This window comes from Phycodurus eques, chromosome 10 (assembly GCF_024500275.1).
Source record: "Phycodurus eques isolate BA_2022a chromosome 10, UOR_Pequ_1.1, whole genome shotgun sequence".
Lineage (NCBI taxonomy): Eukaryota > Metazoa > Chordata > Actinopteri > Syngnathiformes > Syngnathidae > Phycodurus > Phycodurus eques.
The window spans coordinates 21116700-21135712 of record NC_084534.1 but is presented as its reverse complement, the minus strand read 5'-3'; the positions used below and the strand labels follow the sequence as shown (position 1 = coordinate 21135712).

At 40.5% G+C, this 19013-nt stretch overlaps 2 protein-coding genes across 2 annotated transcripts; one reads left to right on the top strand and one right to left on the bottom strand.

The window, feature by feature from the left end:
• The first annotated feature begins 917 nt into the window (after positions 1-917).
• On the top strand, positions 918-11097 carry p4htmb (prolyl 4-hydroxylase, transmembrane b). Its single transcript, XM_061687871.1, has 9 exons — positions 918-1598; positions 1718-1799; positions 2774-2964; positions 3050-3146; positions 5893-6055; positions 6557-6742; positions 6905-6995; positions 9496-9619; positions 10422-11097. Exons 1-9 carry the CDS (start codon positions 1257-1259, stop codon positions 10622-10624), a joined length of 1479 nt encoding a protein of 492 aa, XP_061543855.1. The 5' UTR covers positions 918-1256; the 3' UTR covers positions 10625-11097.
• Positions 11098-11406: 309 nt separating this feature from the next.
• slc26a6l (solute carrier family 26 member 6, like) lies at positions 11407-18905 on the bottom strand. Its single transcript, XM_061688524.1, has 19 exons — positions 18676-18905; positions 18427-18566; positions 18238-18348; positions 17994-18169; positions 17742-17906; positions 16235-16387; positions 15845-15927; positions 15582-15729; positions 15356-15469; positions 14514-14591; positions 14335-14430; positions 14151-14257; positions 13863-13932; positions 13696-13788; positions 13463-13573; positions 12951-13343; positions 11773-11827; positions 11566-11693; positions 11407-11452 (listed from the first exon to the last, which is right to left on the bottom strand). Exons 1-19 carry the CDS (start codon positions 18813-18815, stop codon positions 11426-11428), a joined length of 2388 nt encoding a protein of 795 aa, XP_061544508.1. The 5' UTR covers positions 18816-18905; the 3' UTR covers positions 11407-11425.
• Between the last annotated feature and the right edge of the window lie 108 nt (positions 18906-19013).

Genomic DNA, 19013 nt, shown 5'->3' with positions numbered 1-19013 from the left:
TGCTTTTGTGGCATCTATAGACAATTATAAACCTTTTTGGGGGCAATCGGTTATGTTTTTTGTATTTTTGGCAGGGGTCTCTGTGCCTATCCCACGTGAAAAGCTTTTACTGTATGTGGTAATTGAATTATTTTTCAACATAACCAAAAATTATAGCTGATATTTACGTGACAATGAAATCAAAACAGTCTTTCCTAAAGTCTCACAAACTAAATGTCTATTAGTCCATAAGTCTGATGGCCTGCACATATCAAATACATTGTAGGGTTCAAGCCACGAATAGCAAAATAATTGGCGCTCACTGAAAAAGATTTGTAATTGTCTATATATGCCACAAGATGGCGCCAAAGTACTACTCTCCTAATAGACAGATCTAAAGAAGCTGAGGCCTGATTAAGTGAAGCTACTCCCCTCACTTCAACATAGTTCCTTGCCAAAAAGAATCGGCTACTCCTGAGCACAAAAACAGCAAAAAAATGCAGGTGTTTACTGTGCCTTTCTCGGGGGTCACATGTGAGGAATGTATGGATTAACAAAGTAAAACTGCCCCACATGTTTTTTCGGGACCAGTTTATATAGGCAAAAAATGTTTAATCGCCCCCCTTGGCATAGGGCACTGGGCGCTATTCAAGCCAGCACCGCTACTGCCTATTTGTGCAATTGAACCTACCAATGCGTGTTTTTGGAATGTGGGATGAAATCCGGAGTATCCGGAAAAGACCCACGGGAGCACGTGGAGAACATGCAAAGTGCACACAGGAAGGCCGTATTTGAACCCAGAAGCTCAAAACGGCGAAGTCGCATGTGTTTGCGACTATCCTCTGCCAGCGTGAATCTGCAAAACAAATGTGTTATCTTTTCAATTCACAAGAGGTCAGCATTGCATCGCAGGCACGCTGTTGCTCTTGCCACTGCACTGCTTGTGTATCAATATTCGCACATGGAGAAGACTACTGGGATTCTCGTCCTAAAGTGTGATTAGACAACTTTGTTGACGCTGGATCGGCTGCGTTGGCCAATTTTGAGAAGGGAGCATCCAACCATCGCAGTGCTGGATGCGCATTACGCTCGCAGCCGAAGGGAATTGCTGCAGTGTAAACAAACCGACTGCGGTGGTAGAAACTAGTGGCATCACAATGATGACCATTCGTTTTCAGACGAGCAAAGGATTTTATTTTTTGGCGTGAAAATGTCCATTTGATCTGTCAGATGGACCTCGCGGATGACGGCCCGTTAACCACTACTTGAGTGCCGCGATGACCGCCAAGCAGGAGGCGGAGGACACCACCAGCAGCACGGCGTCCGGCAGCGCGCCATCGCGGCTCGGCCGGCTGCCTGGCGAGCGCCTCCCCGGCCCGAAGACCAGTGTGTGCTCCCGCTCGTACTTCGTGGTGGTGATGGTGTTCTTCCACGTCTACATCATCAATGTGATCGTCCTCCTCTTGTACGTGCACTACAGCAGCGGGCAGGAGGACGCCAGGCCGGGTCCTCCTCGCGATACACAGAGCAGCGACAAGCAGAACCCACAGTCGCCGCGTCCGCCATCCAAGGCACCGTTGACGCGTGACATTTCACTCCCACGCATCGAGGGCATCCGAGTGAGTACTCGTCAGCGCCGTGCTGCCATGATGCGTCGCTAGTATTACCACACATTATTCCGCACCACGCAAACAAATGTTCGTACAATAATCACCATCCATTTATATTTATCTGCCAGGTGGGACATGTTCAGAAGGTGTCATTAGTTCCCGGTAAAGTCCACGAAATGAGAACTTTGAGTCTGAAACCTCTGCTCTTTGGTAAGCACTTTTTCAAATCACAACCAGACAAAGTCTGTGTTCAGAAAGACAATGCTTGAGACGTCCATGTATTCATTGTACAATATCTGTATTATTGTGGTTGTAATTCCTAGAGAACTGCACTGCATCGTTCTTAGAGCTGTTCTGATGTTTTGGTTTCCTTATTCCCAACCTTTAGCCTGCACAGCACCCATTTTACATTTGGAAAATCTCACGGCACATCACCGAACGTAAATGTCCAAAAAAAGGATGACTGCTGAAATAATAATGATCTTGTCTCAATTTAGTGAATGTAGTACCTACTAATTTGCCTATACTCAAATTTGGGTCTCTTAAGATAAACACAGCTGACACTCAGCAAGGCATGACTTGTTCTGTTGTATGAATGGAAATTTGTTTATTGTACCCTCTGTATGCAATGGAACGAATAAACTGCATGCAAATAAAGAAAAGAAAAAGCTAATTTTGAAGCAAAAAAAAATATTACATTTCCAAAGTAACTGTTTCCTTCATATACTGTAAATAAAGCTTCCTATGCACATCTGACCCAATTTAGGCTTCATGGTCTCAGGATGAAGTGCAGATGAATATAAGTGCATCTGTTGGACGAACGGAAGCAGCAATGCATGAGCAAATTGTCAAGTGGGTCAAGTGTCCTGGAGCAAAGATGGTTTAGTTGAAAAATTCAGTACTGTGAACTCTTCAAAGTGGAAGGCCCCAGAAGTGGCATTTGAAGATCAAACAACAAAACATGTTTGACTTTTGAGGTTTCACTGGAAAAAAATCAGTTGTTGCTTTTTCTTCATGCCGCTGGCAGTTCAAATTATATTTGTTAGGTCCATTGGTAAATTTGCAACATCAATCCAAAAAAACAACACAAAAGTGGTGGTTCATTTGTCAGAGCTTAATAATTCAAAGCTGTAACCAAGGTTTATTTTTATTTTGTAGCAACAATTGTGTGTGTCACTGTGCAGAGATCCCTGGGTTCTTGTCAGAGGATGAGTGCCGTATTGTGATGCAGCTGGCACAGCTAAAGGGTCTAATGGAAAGTCAGTTGATGGTGCAAGACGGCCAGGAGGAGCTGGCCGAGGAGCTCAACATCAGCCCAGAGGAGATCTTCAACCTTCTAGATATCAACCAGGACGGACAGCTGCAGCTTCATGAGGTGAGTGTCACTGTGTGGATCATGAATGCTGCACAGTGTCTTAGTACAGGGTTGATGATCTCATCCAGTCTTTTGTCTTTAACAGATACTGACTCATTCTCGAGTGAGGGACGGCATTTGGCTTACGCCGGAAAATTTGCAAGAAATCTATGCTGGGCTCAATGCAGACAAAGATGGGAATGGTAAGAAGTCACTCCGAAAATTTGACTTGTTTAGTGTCACACAAATCATACATAAATGCATTCAACCAATTTGCAATTTTCTTTTCATGGCATGGTGTAAATTTTTGGTATGTTAGGTTTACCAAATGTAACAGGTAAACACATACTTGGCCTGACATGATGTGTTATGAAGTAAATTTGAGAAGAAAAAAAAAGGGGGCAGAATAAACTCTTATTAGCACATTACAAACCAATTTCACCACAACAGTAGTTACTAAAATGTCAGTTAAAGTAATACCCTTTGGAAGATACACTACTCACTAAAAGCTTGGGATATTTGACGTTTGGGTGATATTGCTGGATGAACTTAAAATGTACAACAACATTTACAAGTGAACTAAATTTGAGCTCTAAACGTTTGAATATAGTACATGTAAAACTGTTCAATATTTCAGTACTTTTTGCACAACTTGCTGTTCTCTAACAAGGAGCTGATTCATATATATTTCCACTTCAATGCATTTTTGTGGCTCTTCTAGTCTCTCTGTTTTAACTCCCATCTGAGAACACTGTTTGAAGCTTGCAATGGTGAGGTACTGTTGACAAACTGACAAACTGTTAAATGTCATCTTGGTCTCATGTCGAAATGTGGACAGCATGAAGAAGAGAACTACTTAAATATCAATTCTAATGAACACAGAAATGTATTGGTTGATGGGTGGTTCATGGCTCAAAAACCCGTTGTGATATTTGCCATTCAGTTCCTTGCTAGATTATTGTTGCTGAGTTCAGGATGGCAGGAACACCAAGTAGGGCCAAATGAAGTCTGGGTCCCTTACCGTACTCTACATCCATCCCCTTAATCAGGCCCCAGAAGCTGGAAAAATGTCAAAGTCCAACAGGAAAAGAGGCTGGAGCCTTAGCAGTTCTGGTCACAAATAATTGATTTTTATAAGCAGAGGAACAAATTCATAAGCATCTCTTGGGAGAGACTGGAGCACAATGAGCAAAACATGGATCTATATGCAGTATGACATTGTTTGGGACAACCCCTTTCCTCTGATTGGTAAATCCTGGATGGCCTGATTTTTAACCGTTTCATAGCACTTAACATATTTGGCCAATCTGTCTAGACCTGCTTTTAATTGTGTCATAAGTATGACTAATTGTCAGGCTATGTGTGGGTCACTTGTTTTTAATGGTGTCCTGTCTAAACTTTCTTTGATGTCTCAGAATTTCTTTAAAGTCTGTTTATCATCACATATCCCTTAGTTTAACACTTCTTGAGGTTGAACCAAGGTTCATTTGATTATATTTGAATCCAGGACTCTTATGACATTACCTTTTAAATACACATTTTTGAGTTCAAACATTCATAAAAAATAAATAAAATAAATTTTAAAAAATTGATTAATATAAAGGAAAAGAGACAAGTGAAAAGCAAGTTGTACAAAAAGTCCTGAAACATCAAACAGTTTGGACATGTGCATTCAAATGTTTTGAGAAGTATGAAATTAAGTTCACACATAAGATTCTTGTGCATTTTAGGTTCATCCTTACATGTCACCTGGAAGCCGATTATCCCTGACCTTTAGCACTGTACTGTCTATTTAAATGCATTGCACGGTATGATGCACTAAGTCATGTTCAACACCACTTCACAATAACAAAGATTATTGTTAAACTAAAACCTATCTGACATCATCAATCAAAACTGAACATTATCTTCGCAAAAAGGAAGTGTTTTTATTATTATTATTATTCAGCCATCATATTGGATCTCATTATATTGTGCAGGTGTATAAAATATACACGTTGCCAAAAGTATTCGCTCACCTACCTTGACTCACATATGATCTGAAGTAACATCAATAGGGTTTAATATGGCATCGGTCCACCTTTAACAGCTATAACAGCTTAACTCTTCTAAAAAAGCTTTTCATAAGGTTCAGGAGTGTGTTTAGGGAATTTTTGACCATTCTTCCAAGAAGCGTATTTGTGAGGTCACACAGTGATGTTGGAGGAGAAGGCGTGGCTCTCAGTCTGCACTCTAATTCATCTCAAAGGTCTTCTATCAAGTTGCTGTCATGACTCTGTGTAGACTAGTCAAGTTCATCCACACCAAACTCTCTCATCCATGTCATTTTGCACTGGTGCACAGTCATGTTGGAACAGAAAGGGGCCAGCTCCAAACTGTTCCCACAAAGTTGGGAGCATGGAATTGTCCAAAATCTCTTGGTATGCTAAAAAATTTGGAGCTCCTTTCACTGGAATTAAGGAGCCCATATTTTGGGCCATTCCATTCCATTCTCCCAACTTTGTGGTAATAGTTCTTCCATTGCTAACATGCCTGTGCACCAATGCACAAAGCAAGGTCCATAAAGAAATGGATGAGAGAGTTTGGTGTAGAAGAATTTGACTGGCCTGCACCGAGTCCTGACCTCAACCTGATAGAACACCTTTGGGATGAATTAGAGCAGCGACTGAGACCTAGGTCTTCTCATCACACATCAGTGTGTGACCTCACAAAAGCACTTCTGGAAGAATGGTAGAAAATTCCAATAAACACACTCCCAAACCTTGTGGAAAATCTTCCCAAAATACTTTAAACTGTTACAGCAGCAAAGGGTGGACCGACATCATATTGAACCTTATGGATTAGGAATGGGATGTCACTTAAATTGATAGATGAGTCATGGCAGGTGAGCAAATACTTTTGGCAATATAGTGTAGGTTTCACATGAGGTGTGTATTTCATGTGCTGAAGGTTTGCTGAGTTTAGAAGAGTTCAGGCTCCTGAGTGCTGATGCCTTCCAGCACTTTCTGCTGCAACAGGGGGTTAAAAAGAGCCAGCTGGTGAGGAACAGTCGACACACTTGGCTATACCAGGGGAAAGGAGCCCATCAGGTCCTTCAAGACATTAAGACAAGGTGAGGAAGAAAGGCGCTATGACCTCCTTCTGATCCGATTCTTTTGGGATTATTATTGGGGATTTGTGACAATGTTAAAATTACAGCCTGTGTAACTGTTAGATATATTTTAGTAGTTATCATTTATTTGCTTAGCTTGCATTAGTATTATGGACAATATTTAGATAGAAAGATGTCTCGCCTTCAAGAAGATGACTCCGTAGAACCCTCCTATTTTCTCTGTAGAACCCTCCTATTTTCAAATAAATGTAGGAGCGACGGGGGAGATTGTTTAGAGCGTGTTGAGAGGCTGTAACCTGAACAATCTCCCATGCGCCCTCCTCATGAGTAAAATGACCAACGTCTTCATTCCTTTTGTGTTTATTCATTATAATGTTTGGTGAGATAAATCCAACAGTAACACTCATTCGCATTTAACATCTACAGTATGTCCAAAATTTCCGATCTTCCGATCCACCTTTAGAAATCATTGAAATGTCATCCCCTTTTTTAATGCCAAAGAGTGACTCGCCTCACGCGTCTGCCGACCACACTGGTGGATCTAAGTGAGCCGCTGCAGGTGGTCCGCTATGAGGAGGGCGGGCACTACCATGCCCATCACGACAGTGGGCCCTTCTACCCAGAAACCGCGTGTACTCACACACGTCTCGCGGCTAACGCCTCAACTCCTTTCGAGACATCCTGCAGGTGAGGCTACTGGATTTATGTCCACCCGTGTGATATCTTAAGTGTCCTTTTTGTATTCCATTGTGACAACAGTCATGTTGGCTTGTATGACTCCACCTGTCAAATGTGTGTTTAGACCATCCATGTGTGTGTTACTTTAAAACCCGTGTGTTGCACACTCAGGTACATCACTGTTCTCTTCTACCTGAACTCTGTTGACGGGGGCGGGGAGACCGCATTCCCTGTGGCAGACAACAGGACCTTTGATGAAGTGGTGCGTAATTGTCTGTAGGTCTGGAAATGTGAACGCAGAGTTGTGTAAAAGTAGAGCATATGTCTGTCATATTGATGTTAGCTCGCCTGTTTGTCAATGAATACATGTGGCGGCAAAAAACTGTGAGCAATTTTGAGGGGCATAACTCAGGATAACCTCTCACACACACAACTGAAACCAGAGGTGTGGACACGAGTCACATGACTGGGACTCCAGTGAGACTCGAGTCATGAATTCGATGACTTTACACTCAACTTGACAATAATGTAAAAAGACTTGAAACTCGACTGGGACTTCAACAGCAATGACTCATGACTTCATTTGGGCTTGAAGCCATTGACTTGAAAAGACTACTTTGACCAAAGCACTGAGAAACCAACACCTTGTAGTTTTTGCTTTCTATAGCTATGTATGCAATTTACTGTTTTTACTACAAGAAAAAATGGTAAGTGACAACATAATGCTGAAGGTCTTACTGATCATTTATTAGGTCGAAGTGTCCCACGCCATTATTGCTAGTATATAATTAGTTGTTATTAACTTTTAACACCCTGTTGGCCACACTCCGACAGAGGAATTGACCAAGAGGTCAATCTTTCCCACACTGCCTAAAGTAATGGTTTAATTTATATATTTAAAAAAAAGTACAACATAAATCAACAATAAATGTGTCAAATCAACATTTAACGTAACAATAAGGTCAATTATTGCAAAAAAATTTAAAAATAAATTCCACATTGCATTGTGGAAATGGCGTGGCTTTACTTCACATGTGCTTGTTTTCGTTAGGATTAGCAGCTAGCTTTGTGAGCGATCAAGCAAATAGTTACATGGCAGACCGGCCGTGTGCTGTCTGGGCTTCCTGTACATTACATTCTGGTTTAGTCAGTGTAGTGTTCTCAAGAATCAGTCCTGTACTGTATTTCTTTTTCATTCGCTTTATTTACCAATGCATCAGCACACAGCTAGCATCTATTTGACATGAAACTACATTCTTCTTCGTGCCCTTTTCTTTGCCTCTTTTTGATGTAATGTTTTTACATAGGGCCCCCTAATGTTCTGACTAAGATACCACATCCATCCATTTTCTGAGCCGCTTCTCCTCACTAGGGTCGCGGGCGTGCTGGAGCCTATCCCAGCTGTCATCGGGCAGGAGGCGGGGTACACCCTGAACTGGTTGCCAGCCAATCACAGGGCACATAGAAACAAACAACCATTCGCACTCACAGTCAGGCCTACGGGCAATTTAGAGTCTCCAATTAACGCATGTTTTTGAGATGTGGGAGGAAACCGGAGTGCCCGGAGAAAACGCACGCAGGCACGGGGAGAACATGCAAACTCCACACAGGCGTGGCTGGGGATTGAACCCGGGTCCTCAGAACTGTGAGGCTGACGCTCTAACCAGTCGGCCACCGTGCCATACCACAGTTGGATAAAACTGTACCTTTATAACATGACAAACTTGTGTTCCACTTTTTTTAAATTAATGCCTCATGTTTTTGATACAAGAAATGCCAACTTTAAACTAAAATCTATTTTTATTTGTGTTTGAAATTGCCTCACTGGAAATGTTTGTTGACAAGAAAATGCAGTTTACTGCTATATACAGAATGTGAATTTAAGAAAAATATCTGAAAGAGGAATATATATATATAATTATTGTTTTTTTTTGGGTGGGGTTAAAATGTCTCAAAAGGACTCGAAATGTAAAGGACTTGCGACTTTACTCGGACCTGCCTGTCTCGACTTGGAACTTGACTTGGGACTAGAGGGCAAAGCCTTGAGACTTCCTTGTGACTTGCAAAGCAATGACTTGGTCCCACCTCTGACTGCAACGCTGCCATACACACTACAGAAACGCTCTTACACACACTACTCAAACACTCTCACCTTCACTACTAAAACATTCTCATACACACGAATAAACACTCATACACAATACTGAATCGCTCTCACACCCACTACTGAAATTTTCTCACACTTGCTACAGAAATAGTTTGGCTCATACACACTTTACACGCAGGTAAAACGCTCTCACACAGTAAAATAGTAGTGTTATGAGAGCATTTCAGTGGCATGTGAGAGGCTTTCAATCGTGTGTTTGAGAGGTACAGTAATTCCCCCCTCCATCACCGAGGTTAGCCCCCGCGCGATAAGTGAAAATCCACGATATAGAAATATCCTATTTAAATACACCCTAGGCATGTTTTTATAGCATTTATGGCACTTAAAACCGTTTTTAAGGTCTTTAACGCAATTGTAAAACAATACAAACAAATTTAAACACAAAACCAATGGATAACACAAAAATAATATACAAACAATATAAAAAAAGAGAGTAACAATTGTAATAACATCCACCCCAAACAAAATCTGCAATATAGTGAGACTGCAATAGGTGAACCGCGATATAGCGGGGATTTACTGTAATCCTGTAATCCTAAATTATGTCCCTGATGACCCCTCATAGCTAAGCATGCTTTTTTTTTTTTTTTTTAAGTCTCTCATTCAGAATGATGTCGATCTCCTGGACACAAGGAGGAATTGTGACAAGAGTAACCTAAGGGTGAAACCTACCAAAGGGAAAGCTGTTTTCTGGTACAACTACCTTTCTGACGGAAGAGGTACAGTACTACTGCCTTTGTAGCGCAATCTAAATTCAGCTATAAAATACAAATTATCTTGAATGTCCATGACACAAGGTTATAATATTATACAGATTATAATTACTGTATATTGCAACATGTGGGGAAAACTGGCCTTTGCTTTTAAACATAATAGCACTGGCCACAGTATTAGGTAGCATCTAATAAGATCCAATATAAACGAGTTATATCACTAATTCTCCCTTTACAAATATAACAATGCTCAGTTTTGACATGTTAAGAGAGATACAAACTGCGGATTACAGTACTTTCTTTGCCCTAAAAAAATGCAAAAGTGATATATTTTTCCCCTCCTTGAGCCGTCACCTGTGCCTTTGGATTGGCAGACTGGGGTGCTGGTCCCCCTTCCTTTTTAGGAAGAGGGACCAAAGAGTGTGTTCCAACTACAGGGGTATCACACTCCTCAGCCTCCCTGGTAAAGTCTATTCAGGGGTGCTGGAGAGGAGGGTCCGTCGGGAAGTCGAATCTCAGGTTTGGCTCAGGCATCTGATTAGGATGCCTCCTGGACACCTCCCTGGTTAGGTGTTCCGGGCATGTCCCACCGGGAGGAGACCCCGGGGACGACCCAGGACACGCTGGAGAGTCTATGTCTCCTGGCTGGCCTGGGAACGCCTCGGGGTCTCCCCGGAAGAGCTGGATGAAGTGGCTGGGAGAGGGAAGTCTGGGTTTCCATGCTAAAGCTATTGCCCCCGTGACGCGACCTCGGATAAGCGGAAGAAAATGAATGGATGGATGAATGATATATATTTTCCCCCTGCAGGATGGGTTGGAGAGCAGGATGAATACGCTCTGCACGGAGGCTGTGTGGTCACCCACGGCACGAAGTGGGTCGCCAATAAATGGATCAATATTGATCCAGATTACCAACGTCAAGCTCGCTACGAGCAGCTGGTGTCCCATCAGCCAGAGGATGAGGATGATGAAGATCTGACATTGAATTTCGATATCCATCAAGAATTGTAGCTCATATTTCATCCCCCACCCCCTCTGTCCTGCACACAACACATTTGGTGACCACAAAATGTATTCAGGGAATGAGGTCACGGTGGTTTTATGCAACTTCAAAGGCACTTTTGTCAAATTTTGCTTGATATTGTTGTCCTGTTATTTATTTAATTAACTGTGTATAGTTAGACTTCCCGTTTTATGAATGTTGCACTAAAATGTCATCCAAAGGAGCTGTAAAATCTCTTTGCATGAAGTAGCTATATCCATGTTTTGCTGTTACTATAAAATTGCACTTGACTGAGATTGGTAATGAAAACATTTTAGTATAACTTGTTATTGCTGTCATGACCAAAATAAAAAATACACACTCTCAGTGTGACGCATGTTGCCTTGTCTTTGTTCCTTGAATCACAAGGTTTTGTTCAGATCTTCTATTAAATCAGTCAGTTTTTTTATTAACTGTATTTCCCACGTGTAATAAAATTAAATCAAGCTTCTGTGTCTTGTCTGTTTTACTGTAACACCATTATCACATGCAACCATTAGATGAAATAATTGAGGGTCCAAATGTTAATCAACCACTACAGTGAGTGAGTGAGTCACGTTACTAAGTGCCACGGCAAAAGCATCTGGAGCAGTCACAGTGCATGACTGGCAACAAGGACATCATTTATAAACACATTCTAAAACATTACACCAACCTAAAGTTTGCCTCAAGAAACTAACACATTAAATATACTGTATGTGTTCCATTAATTGTTGGAAGGTTTTTCCCACCTTCTTTGTTGAGAACGATGTCCTGATTGGCTAGAGATCTTAAAGCTTGGTGTTGCTGTCCATATCCTAGAATGAGAGCTCATATGATGTAACTTAGTTTTATACTGTAACTGTAAACAGCAACATGCCTTCAAATTTTACTCTCCCCTTAACAGAATCACAGCCGGGATCACACTCACTATTGAGGACTCATAGCCGCGATGGTGCAGACAGTAGAGCACGGCATCGTGGACAGAGGCGAACAGATGTCTCTTTGTAATCGACTCTGAAAAGAAGTGGCCAAGCTCCAGCTGTTGGACCACAGAAGCTGAAGAAAAGAGCAGTTGACAGGTCACTGGCAGTACAGTTGAGGTACAAACGCCATAATAGTGATGTGTTACACTTACCCTGACAACCTGCCAAATAAATGTCAATGTCAATCTCACTGAAGTCTTGAAAAATCTGTCAACATATATTAGACCTGAATCAGTGATGAAGGGAGTTTAGATAGCTGAAGGTACAATATACAATATATGGACAAAAGTATTGGGGCAGCCAGCCATTACCTTCAGGATACTAAAATGGAAGAAATTTTGTATTTTTAAAATAAAAATAAAACATGTATATATAGATATATATATATATATATATGCAAGATGCTGGCAATTGTTTTGTCTTGAGTCTGTTGTCACATTTCGTGCACTCACTATAGTAGTCTCGCCACGCTGCACTATTTGCATATCTATTTGCATATCTGTTGTTGCCCAATACTGGCCACTCATGCCAGAGTAGCATCTGCTCCATTTGCACACTGACTGAGGAGTATCTGCAACATTTGCACAATCAACATTGTCCCAGATTATCGCACTACTCGCTTGAAGTCTCGGCGCCCTTTGCACAATGGTCATTGTGCCGGACTATTGCAATAGTAGTGATTCAAACTGCTGTAAGTGCTAGAGGACTCTGCATCTTTTTGCACAATTGTAAAAAAAAAAAAAAAAAAAAAAAAAAAAATGTACTGGCATTACCAGATAACTAGCAACCCTTTATTGCTCAGTGACTGTTTTTTGTCAATGTCTCTATGTCCCAAAAGTATTCTTTGTCAATTGACTGTCTGTTGTCGTACTAGAGCGGCTCCAACTACCGGAGACAAATTCCTTGTGTGTTTTTTGGACATACTTGGCAAATAAAGATGATTCTGATATATATAAAATAAATAATAATTGGCAATTGCTTATAGCTTCCACTCTTCTGGGAAGACTTTGTGTGTCTGTGGGAATATTTGTCAATTCATACAGAAGAAAATTTGGACAGTGGTCAGTTGGCTAACAATCGCAGTTCTAGTTCTTTCCAAAGGTGTTTAATGGGGCTGGCGTCACATTTGTCACCTATCTCACCTAAGTATGGATTTATGGACCTTTTTTTTCTTTTCTTCTTTATTTTTTGGTGCACTAGGAAACAGTCATGCTGATTAAGATATGCATGGGTCTCAAAACATACTGTATGTCCATATAGTGTATCAGGACCATTAACTACCTTTTGTTTTACCATATCCTAGTATGGGTTTGTTTTTATTCAAACCTACATTTTTCATGGTCTTTACAGCCACTGTGTCAATGAAGTTAGCTGTGGAGAGGTCAAGAATAATGGAGTGGATGTCCCAGGTCCATTTGCCTAGAGACCCGAGAGAGATGCGCTCCAGGTCACGGCTCAGGGTGTCGTCACTGCTGGAGCCCAGAGCGTCTCCATCCATCTGCTCAGACATCCATCCTAAACTGGTACTGTCTGGATCTCCTCCTTTCAAGTACTCCCATCTACACTGACCATCTGGTGTAGTGGGTTTTACAAAGACTGTGCCGTTTTCCCTGTCCGTCCAGTTCTCCTCATCATTTTCAGTGCCCTTTCTCGCCACGCTTGCGTCTCTCCAGCACTTGGCCTCTTTCTCCACAGAGAACACTGGTGTCTGGTCAGCAGGATTCTAAGGAGTGGGTAGAAAAATATATTCTATTAATAAAGGTTTGGCCATTTATTTATTGAGTGTGATATTTACATACATGTACTGTAATGGTTACGCATGTACATGTAAAATAATAAAACCTCTCTCTTGGCTTGTCTTTTTTCCCGTCTCTCTTCTCTTTTTTGTCTACGTTTCTCTTTGGCCTCCTGTCTCTTCTTATAAATAATAATTTTATTGATGTCAAGTCCACTCTGAAAACAAAGAAGACAAAAAAAATAAAATAAAATAACTGCTTGTAAAAGTAATTTTGCATTAGCCCGCTAGGTGAGATCATGACTGTAGGTATTCAAGAGAAGCAATAAAAAGTAGGAACCTTTTCTTTCACAGCCTCTAGGTATAGTTCGGCATTCGCAAAATATACTGTAGCAGAAGAGCGGAATATTGTAATACCTGGAATTTCTCTTGCCTGTAAAACAGAGAAAAATAAATTGCATATTTTCCCGGTACAGTGAGGCTTTCAGTTATCTTTTTTTGTTCTACCTCTTTGTGGGTCTCTATATCCACATACAGCTCTGAACCTTCAACGTTTCCCAGAACAGAGTATGTTGGCCTAAAAATAGTAAAAAATAACTACAAGATTTGGATGCACCAAGAACACACATTCAAAGACCACAAGGTTAGATACTCTTGCAGAATGCTCTTTGTTTGAATTGTTGAAATGTTTGAATTGACTCTGTCAGAGGATTCGGAATTAGATCATGAAGTTATTGCCTAAGTGAGTGTAGTTGTTCACTGCACTACAAGACACAAGTATTTCCAAAGTCTTACCGCTGGGTCCTGAAGATAACAGTAAGAAGTGCAAACATAATGGCAGCTGCAAGGCCCAGATCCAGATTAAACAGCAAAGTGGACACCCACGTGACCAACCACAACACCTGAGGAACACAGTATAATGGTCTCTGCCGCATTCAACATCACAGTAAATTCTGTCCAACTGTTGTAGTCCCCTTACCAAATCAGTCTTGTTACTCCTCCATAGAAAAACAATGTCTGAGTATTGTTTGAACATACCCTTCAGGTTCACAAAGACAATAGATGCCAGTACTGCCTAAAAAAACATGTTTAAATTATGGAATCAGGACATAGAATTGTGAAAGGATTAGATTTAAAACAATTCGTTGTGTAGGAAACCTTTGGTAGTTCCTGGAAAAGTGGACCAAGTTTCAGTATTGTCACCAAGACAATTATAGCTGATGCTATTCCAGCCATCTGCAAGAGAGCAATGAAATGTTGTGATTGATATTTGTGCGCTACATCCAGAGAACTTTAGGTAACTGCAGGCTTAAGGAAGTTACATTTTGACTAAATGTAAGACCTGACATGATCAAAATACGACCACATACAAATACTAAGCCCAAAAGGTGCACGCCATGCAAACTAGTCCACACCACCCCCACAACCAAATGATAAAGAAATGCTTGGGTGAGTTTGATGTTGAACCTTTACAGTAAAACACCTTTGGACTGAGCTTGAACATATATTGTGAGGGAGACCCTCTCTCACTCCCAAGATCAGCGCTCTTCTGGAGGAATGTTCGAAAAATCCACAAAAAAAATAAAAATATTCCAACATCTTCTAAAAAGTCTTCCCCAGGAGAATGGAAGCTCTTACTCCTCCCTTTTCTGTTCTTGGGAGTGAAATATCCAGGTGACCCAATACCTTTGTCCAGAATCTATTGGGGTAAAACTATTAGGCTTGATTATCCATCATCCATCTTCTGTATGGCTTATCCCCACTAGGGTGTGCTGGACCCTATGCTGGCTGACTTCGATAGAGAGGAGGGGCACACAATGGACTGGTTGCCAGCCAATCACAGGGCGCATGTAGGCAAACAACCATTCACACCTAAGGACAATTTAGAGTCTTCACTTAAATTAAGAAATGGGTTTTTGTAACGTGGAAGGAAACCAGAGTACCCACACAAGCACAGGGAGAACACGTGTAATGTGGCGTTACTACAACTCTACACTCACTTGTGTTTTTCCACCAGTGCTCTCTTGAATGAGACTCCGAGACATGGATGCACATACAGCGTAGCATTGGAAGAAACCCCCAACAGTATTGCTCAGACCCAGGGCTACCAGCTCCTACAGAAGTGTGAAGGCCAAAATCACAATGACCCGATGAGAGGCATAGATACCTGCAAATAATATGGGCATATTTGCAGAATTAATAAAACAACTGATGAGTCTGTTTCACCTGGTTGTTGTCTACTTTGTATCCATGCTTCAGTGCAAATGTTTTTCCAAGTGAAATTGAAATGGCATAAGCTACAAGTGCGAGTGCGAAAGCATCTCCAATGATTTCACTAAAAATGCCCACATCTGGTACAATTGGAGAACGTAAGCTAGGGAGCAAAAGAAGACGAGAAAGAAGTGAGTCAGTAACAATCAAAATGGAATCATAACAAAAACATTATTTACCACATAATAACGAAACCACGAAATAACAAAGATGCTTACCCACTCGGAATTTCTCCAACAACTGGAATTGTGTAGTTTCTATTTAAGTGACCATAGTTTGATGTCAGAGTTGATGCCATAATCTGCAAACATAGATAAGATTTTGATATTAAGACTCTGGGGGTGAAAAAAGGTCAGATTACTGTATAAAGCAGATTTTTTTAAACATCACTCATTTAAACCCAGTAAACCATATTCTGAATGAGGAGTTAATTATTAGTTTTCAAACGACTTTTTTTGCTGTCAAGTGCACAAATGTAGAGGCCATCATCTCTGCCGCTGACTCTGCATGTTTCCATTGCCTTTTCAAGGCTGCACGATCAGCGCCAGCCTAAAGCACTGATGTGCAAACATGAACACCCCAGAAAATGTGTCCTCGTGTCAACTGACTGTGATGAGCTCCACTGGGATGGGAACTGGCAGCCTTGGGCTCAGGAAGGAGTTGAGCTCCTTTGCCGCAATCAGCAACACCATGGACACGACACTGACAACGAGCGTGGGGAGATGCGTCTGTGGCAGCAAGCGGCAAACATCCTTTAAAGTCTGATTATTTAAAAAAACAAAACAAAAACAAAACAAAAACACGTTACTAAACATGAACACAACACTGAGTAACAGATGTTAATTATTTAGTAGGTATATAGTTTTTATTATGAAAAACCATTAATTATATTAGGTCAAAATTAGGGCTATTCATACTGAATATTTTTAGAATAGATTATTCTATTGATCATTCCATCTATAAATCAAATAATTGGATAAAAATAAATTTTGCATTAAAGTTTATAGTAAAATCTTTTTTTTTTATATAACTGTTTAATAACCGATTACAGTGTTGTTTATCTGGTGTTGTTTAGTGATTCAACAAAACCAAATAAACAACAATTAAGCAATATTACACGAGAGGGAGTGTTGTTGTAGTCACCAACCTTTTTAAAACTCAGAGCTACTTCTTGGCTATGGATTAATGTGAAAAGCTTCTAGTTTGATACACAATTCTGAGGCTCCTTCAGGTTCAACTACATGAACTACGTCAATTACAAGCTATTCATACGACGGCTGTAAATAATAACTGCAAAGAATGATTATTTTTATAACTGACTATTTTCCCATATTTTGTTTTGTTTTGTTATTTTGTTTCTGGCAGTAACATGTCTGAAATTAATATCACCATAAAGTGTGTTTTGTTGTCTTCTTTAGAATCACTGTCATCGTGAAAATGGAGCAGAATAATGAAATCTTATACTAAGTGGCTAAACATTTGTACACTTACCAGTACACTGATGTTTCTTAAAATGTATTACCTTAATTTTATATTATTTTTTTCCGTTGATGTACATGACTTTTGTTATATCCCACACACTGCTCTGCTAACTACAGAAATTGTTGTCCACCCATTCATTATGGGGTAACTGCCCATGTTTTCTGCGAAATTACAACCAGCATTTTGTCTTTTTTTAGTGGAGGATTAAACAGTGGCCAGTCACAGAATACATATTTACACTTTTGTTTCATAATTTTCATCAAATTTCATTTGAGTTGGATGTTGTCATGTACACCCTGTCATAGTGAAATATGAAGTGATATAAAAACCTCTCAGAAATTTTAAATGCATTTGTTAAAACAGTACACAGTCGGCTTGCTGAGTGAATCATGTTGTTAAGTGAAGGTCTAACACTTTTTTTTTTTTTTTTTTTTTTTTTTTTTTTTTTAAGTGTGGGAGCATCACCAATATGCATTTCTAACAGCATAACATCAACTTAATACACCGAAAATGAAGTTCAGTGTAAAATCGAAACTTTTGGGGGGTACAATGGGGAAGTCTTATGGTGATATTGATTCATTACTGTTTTCTTCATCATCATTCCAAGCAGTAAACTAGTAAAGAGGTACTTACATACACCAGTGACAACGGCCCATTAAAGCGTGCTGGTGACACCCCAAAGATGTATTTCAGTTGCGCCACCACAGCATGGACTGCAGCAGCTGTTGTGTATGCCCGTACCAGAGGTTCAGACAAGTATGTTCCCACAAAACCGAATTTGACCAAACCAAGCACAACCTGAGCACAAAAACACAATACATATTTACAGTATATGCATGAGGTTTGACCACAAAAGGGGACATTGTGCACTCTGTTTTTCCATACCTGAATAAGTCCTCCTAGAACAGTGGTAGCAGCAGCAACTTGCACCCTGTACGAGTCCCTAGCAGCTATGTCCACCTCTGTTGTGACATTGGTCCCATTCAGTTTCAGGAAATCAATATCTGGAGCAAGCCTCTCAGTCACACTGCCCACCATGATGCTAAGCACAGCAAATGTACCTGTAAAACAACAATGTGGTATTTCAAGCATTACCGACCATCATACCATGTTAAGGGTTTCTACTCACCTATTGAAATATGACGTGACGTTCCGAAAAAGAAGTAAATTAAAGCTGGATAGAGGGAGGTGTAGAGGCCAAATACAGGAGGAAGCGAAGCCAATAATGCATACGCCATACCTGGGATCAAGATGCGGTTTTATAACATTCGAATGAAGAATATGTGTCCAAAATGACCAATATGAACTAATTTCGAACCTTGTGGTAGGTGCATTATTCCAACACTGATGCCAGAAATGAGATCTGGCATGCCATAGTCCCAGACTGAGTATTTGGGCAGCCAATATAACACAGGGAAAGTGCTCAAAACACCATGTTTAAGTTTGGGTACTGTACACCTGCAATTTATATAATATTTAAGTATACATTAACTGATTATATTTTTAGGCATATCTGATGAACATTCAAATTTAAAAAAGTACAAGTAAATTCATAAAATGACCTTACCTCATGGAATCTTTAAGTTGACTAATTACAGATGGTTGAGTGTCAGCATATGGTTTTCTCTGTGCTAACTCTTCCAGTCCCTGCTCATCCAATACTTCCCTTTCAATTCTGTATTTCCTACTGCTGTATCTTGAGTCCATTTGGTCTTAAATGTGTCAAGCTGTCCTATTGAAAAAACTCCAAAGTCTCTTAATTACACCAAAACTATCAGCTGCAAAATGGATACTGTGCATCATCTTTATCAGTATACATAGCTACATCAGGTTGCCTAATGGTTAACTCGGACCAGGATGTTGTGGGAAGAACAGCTCTTGGTAGACTTGTTTTCGCATTGACAT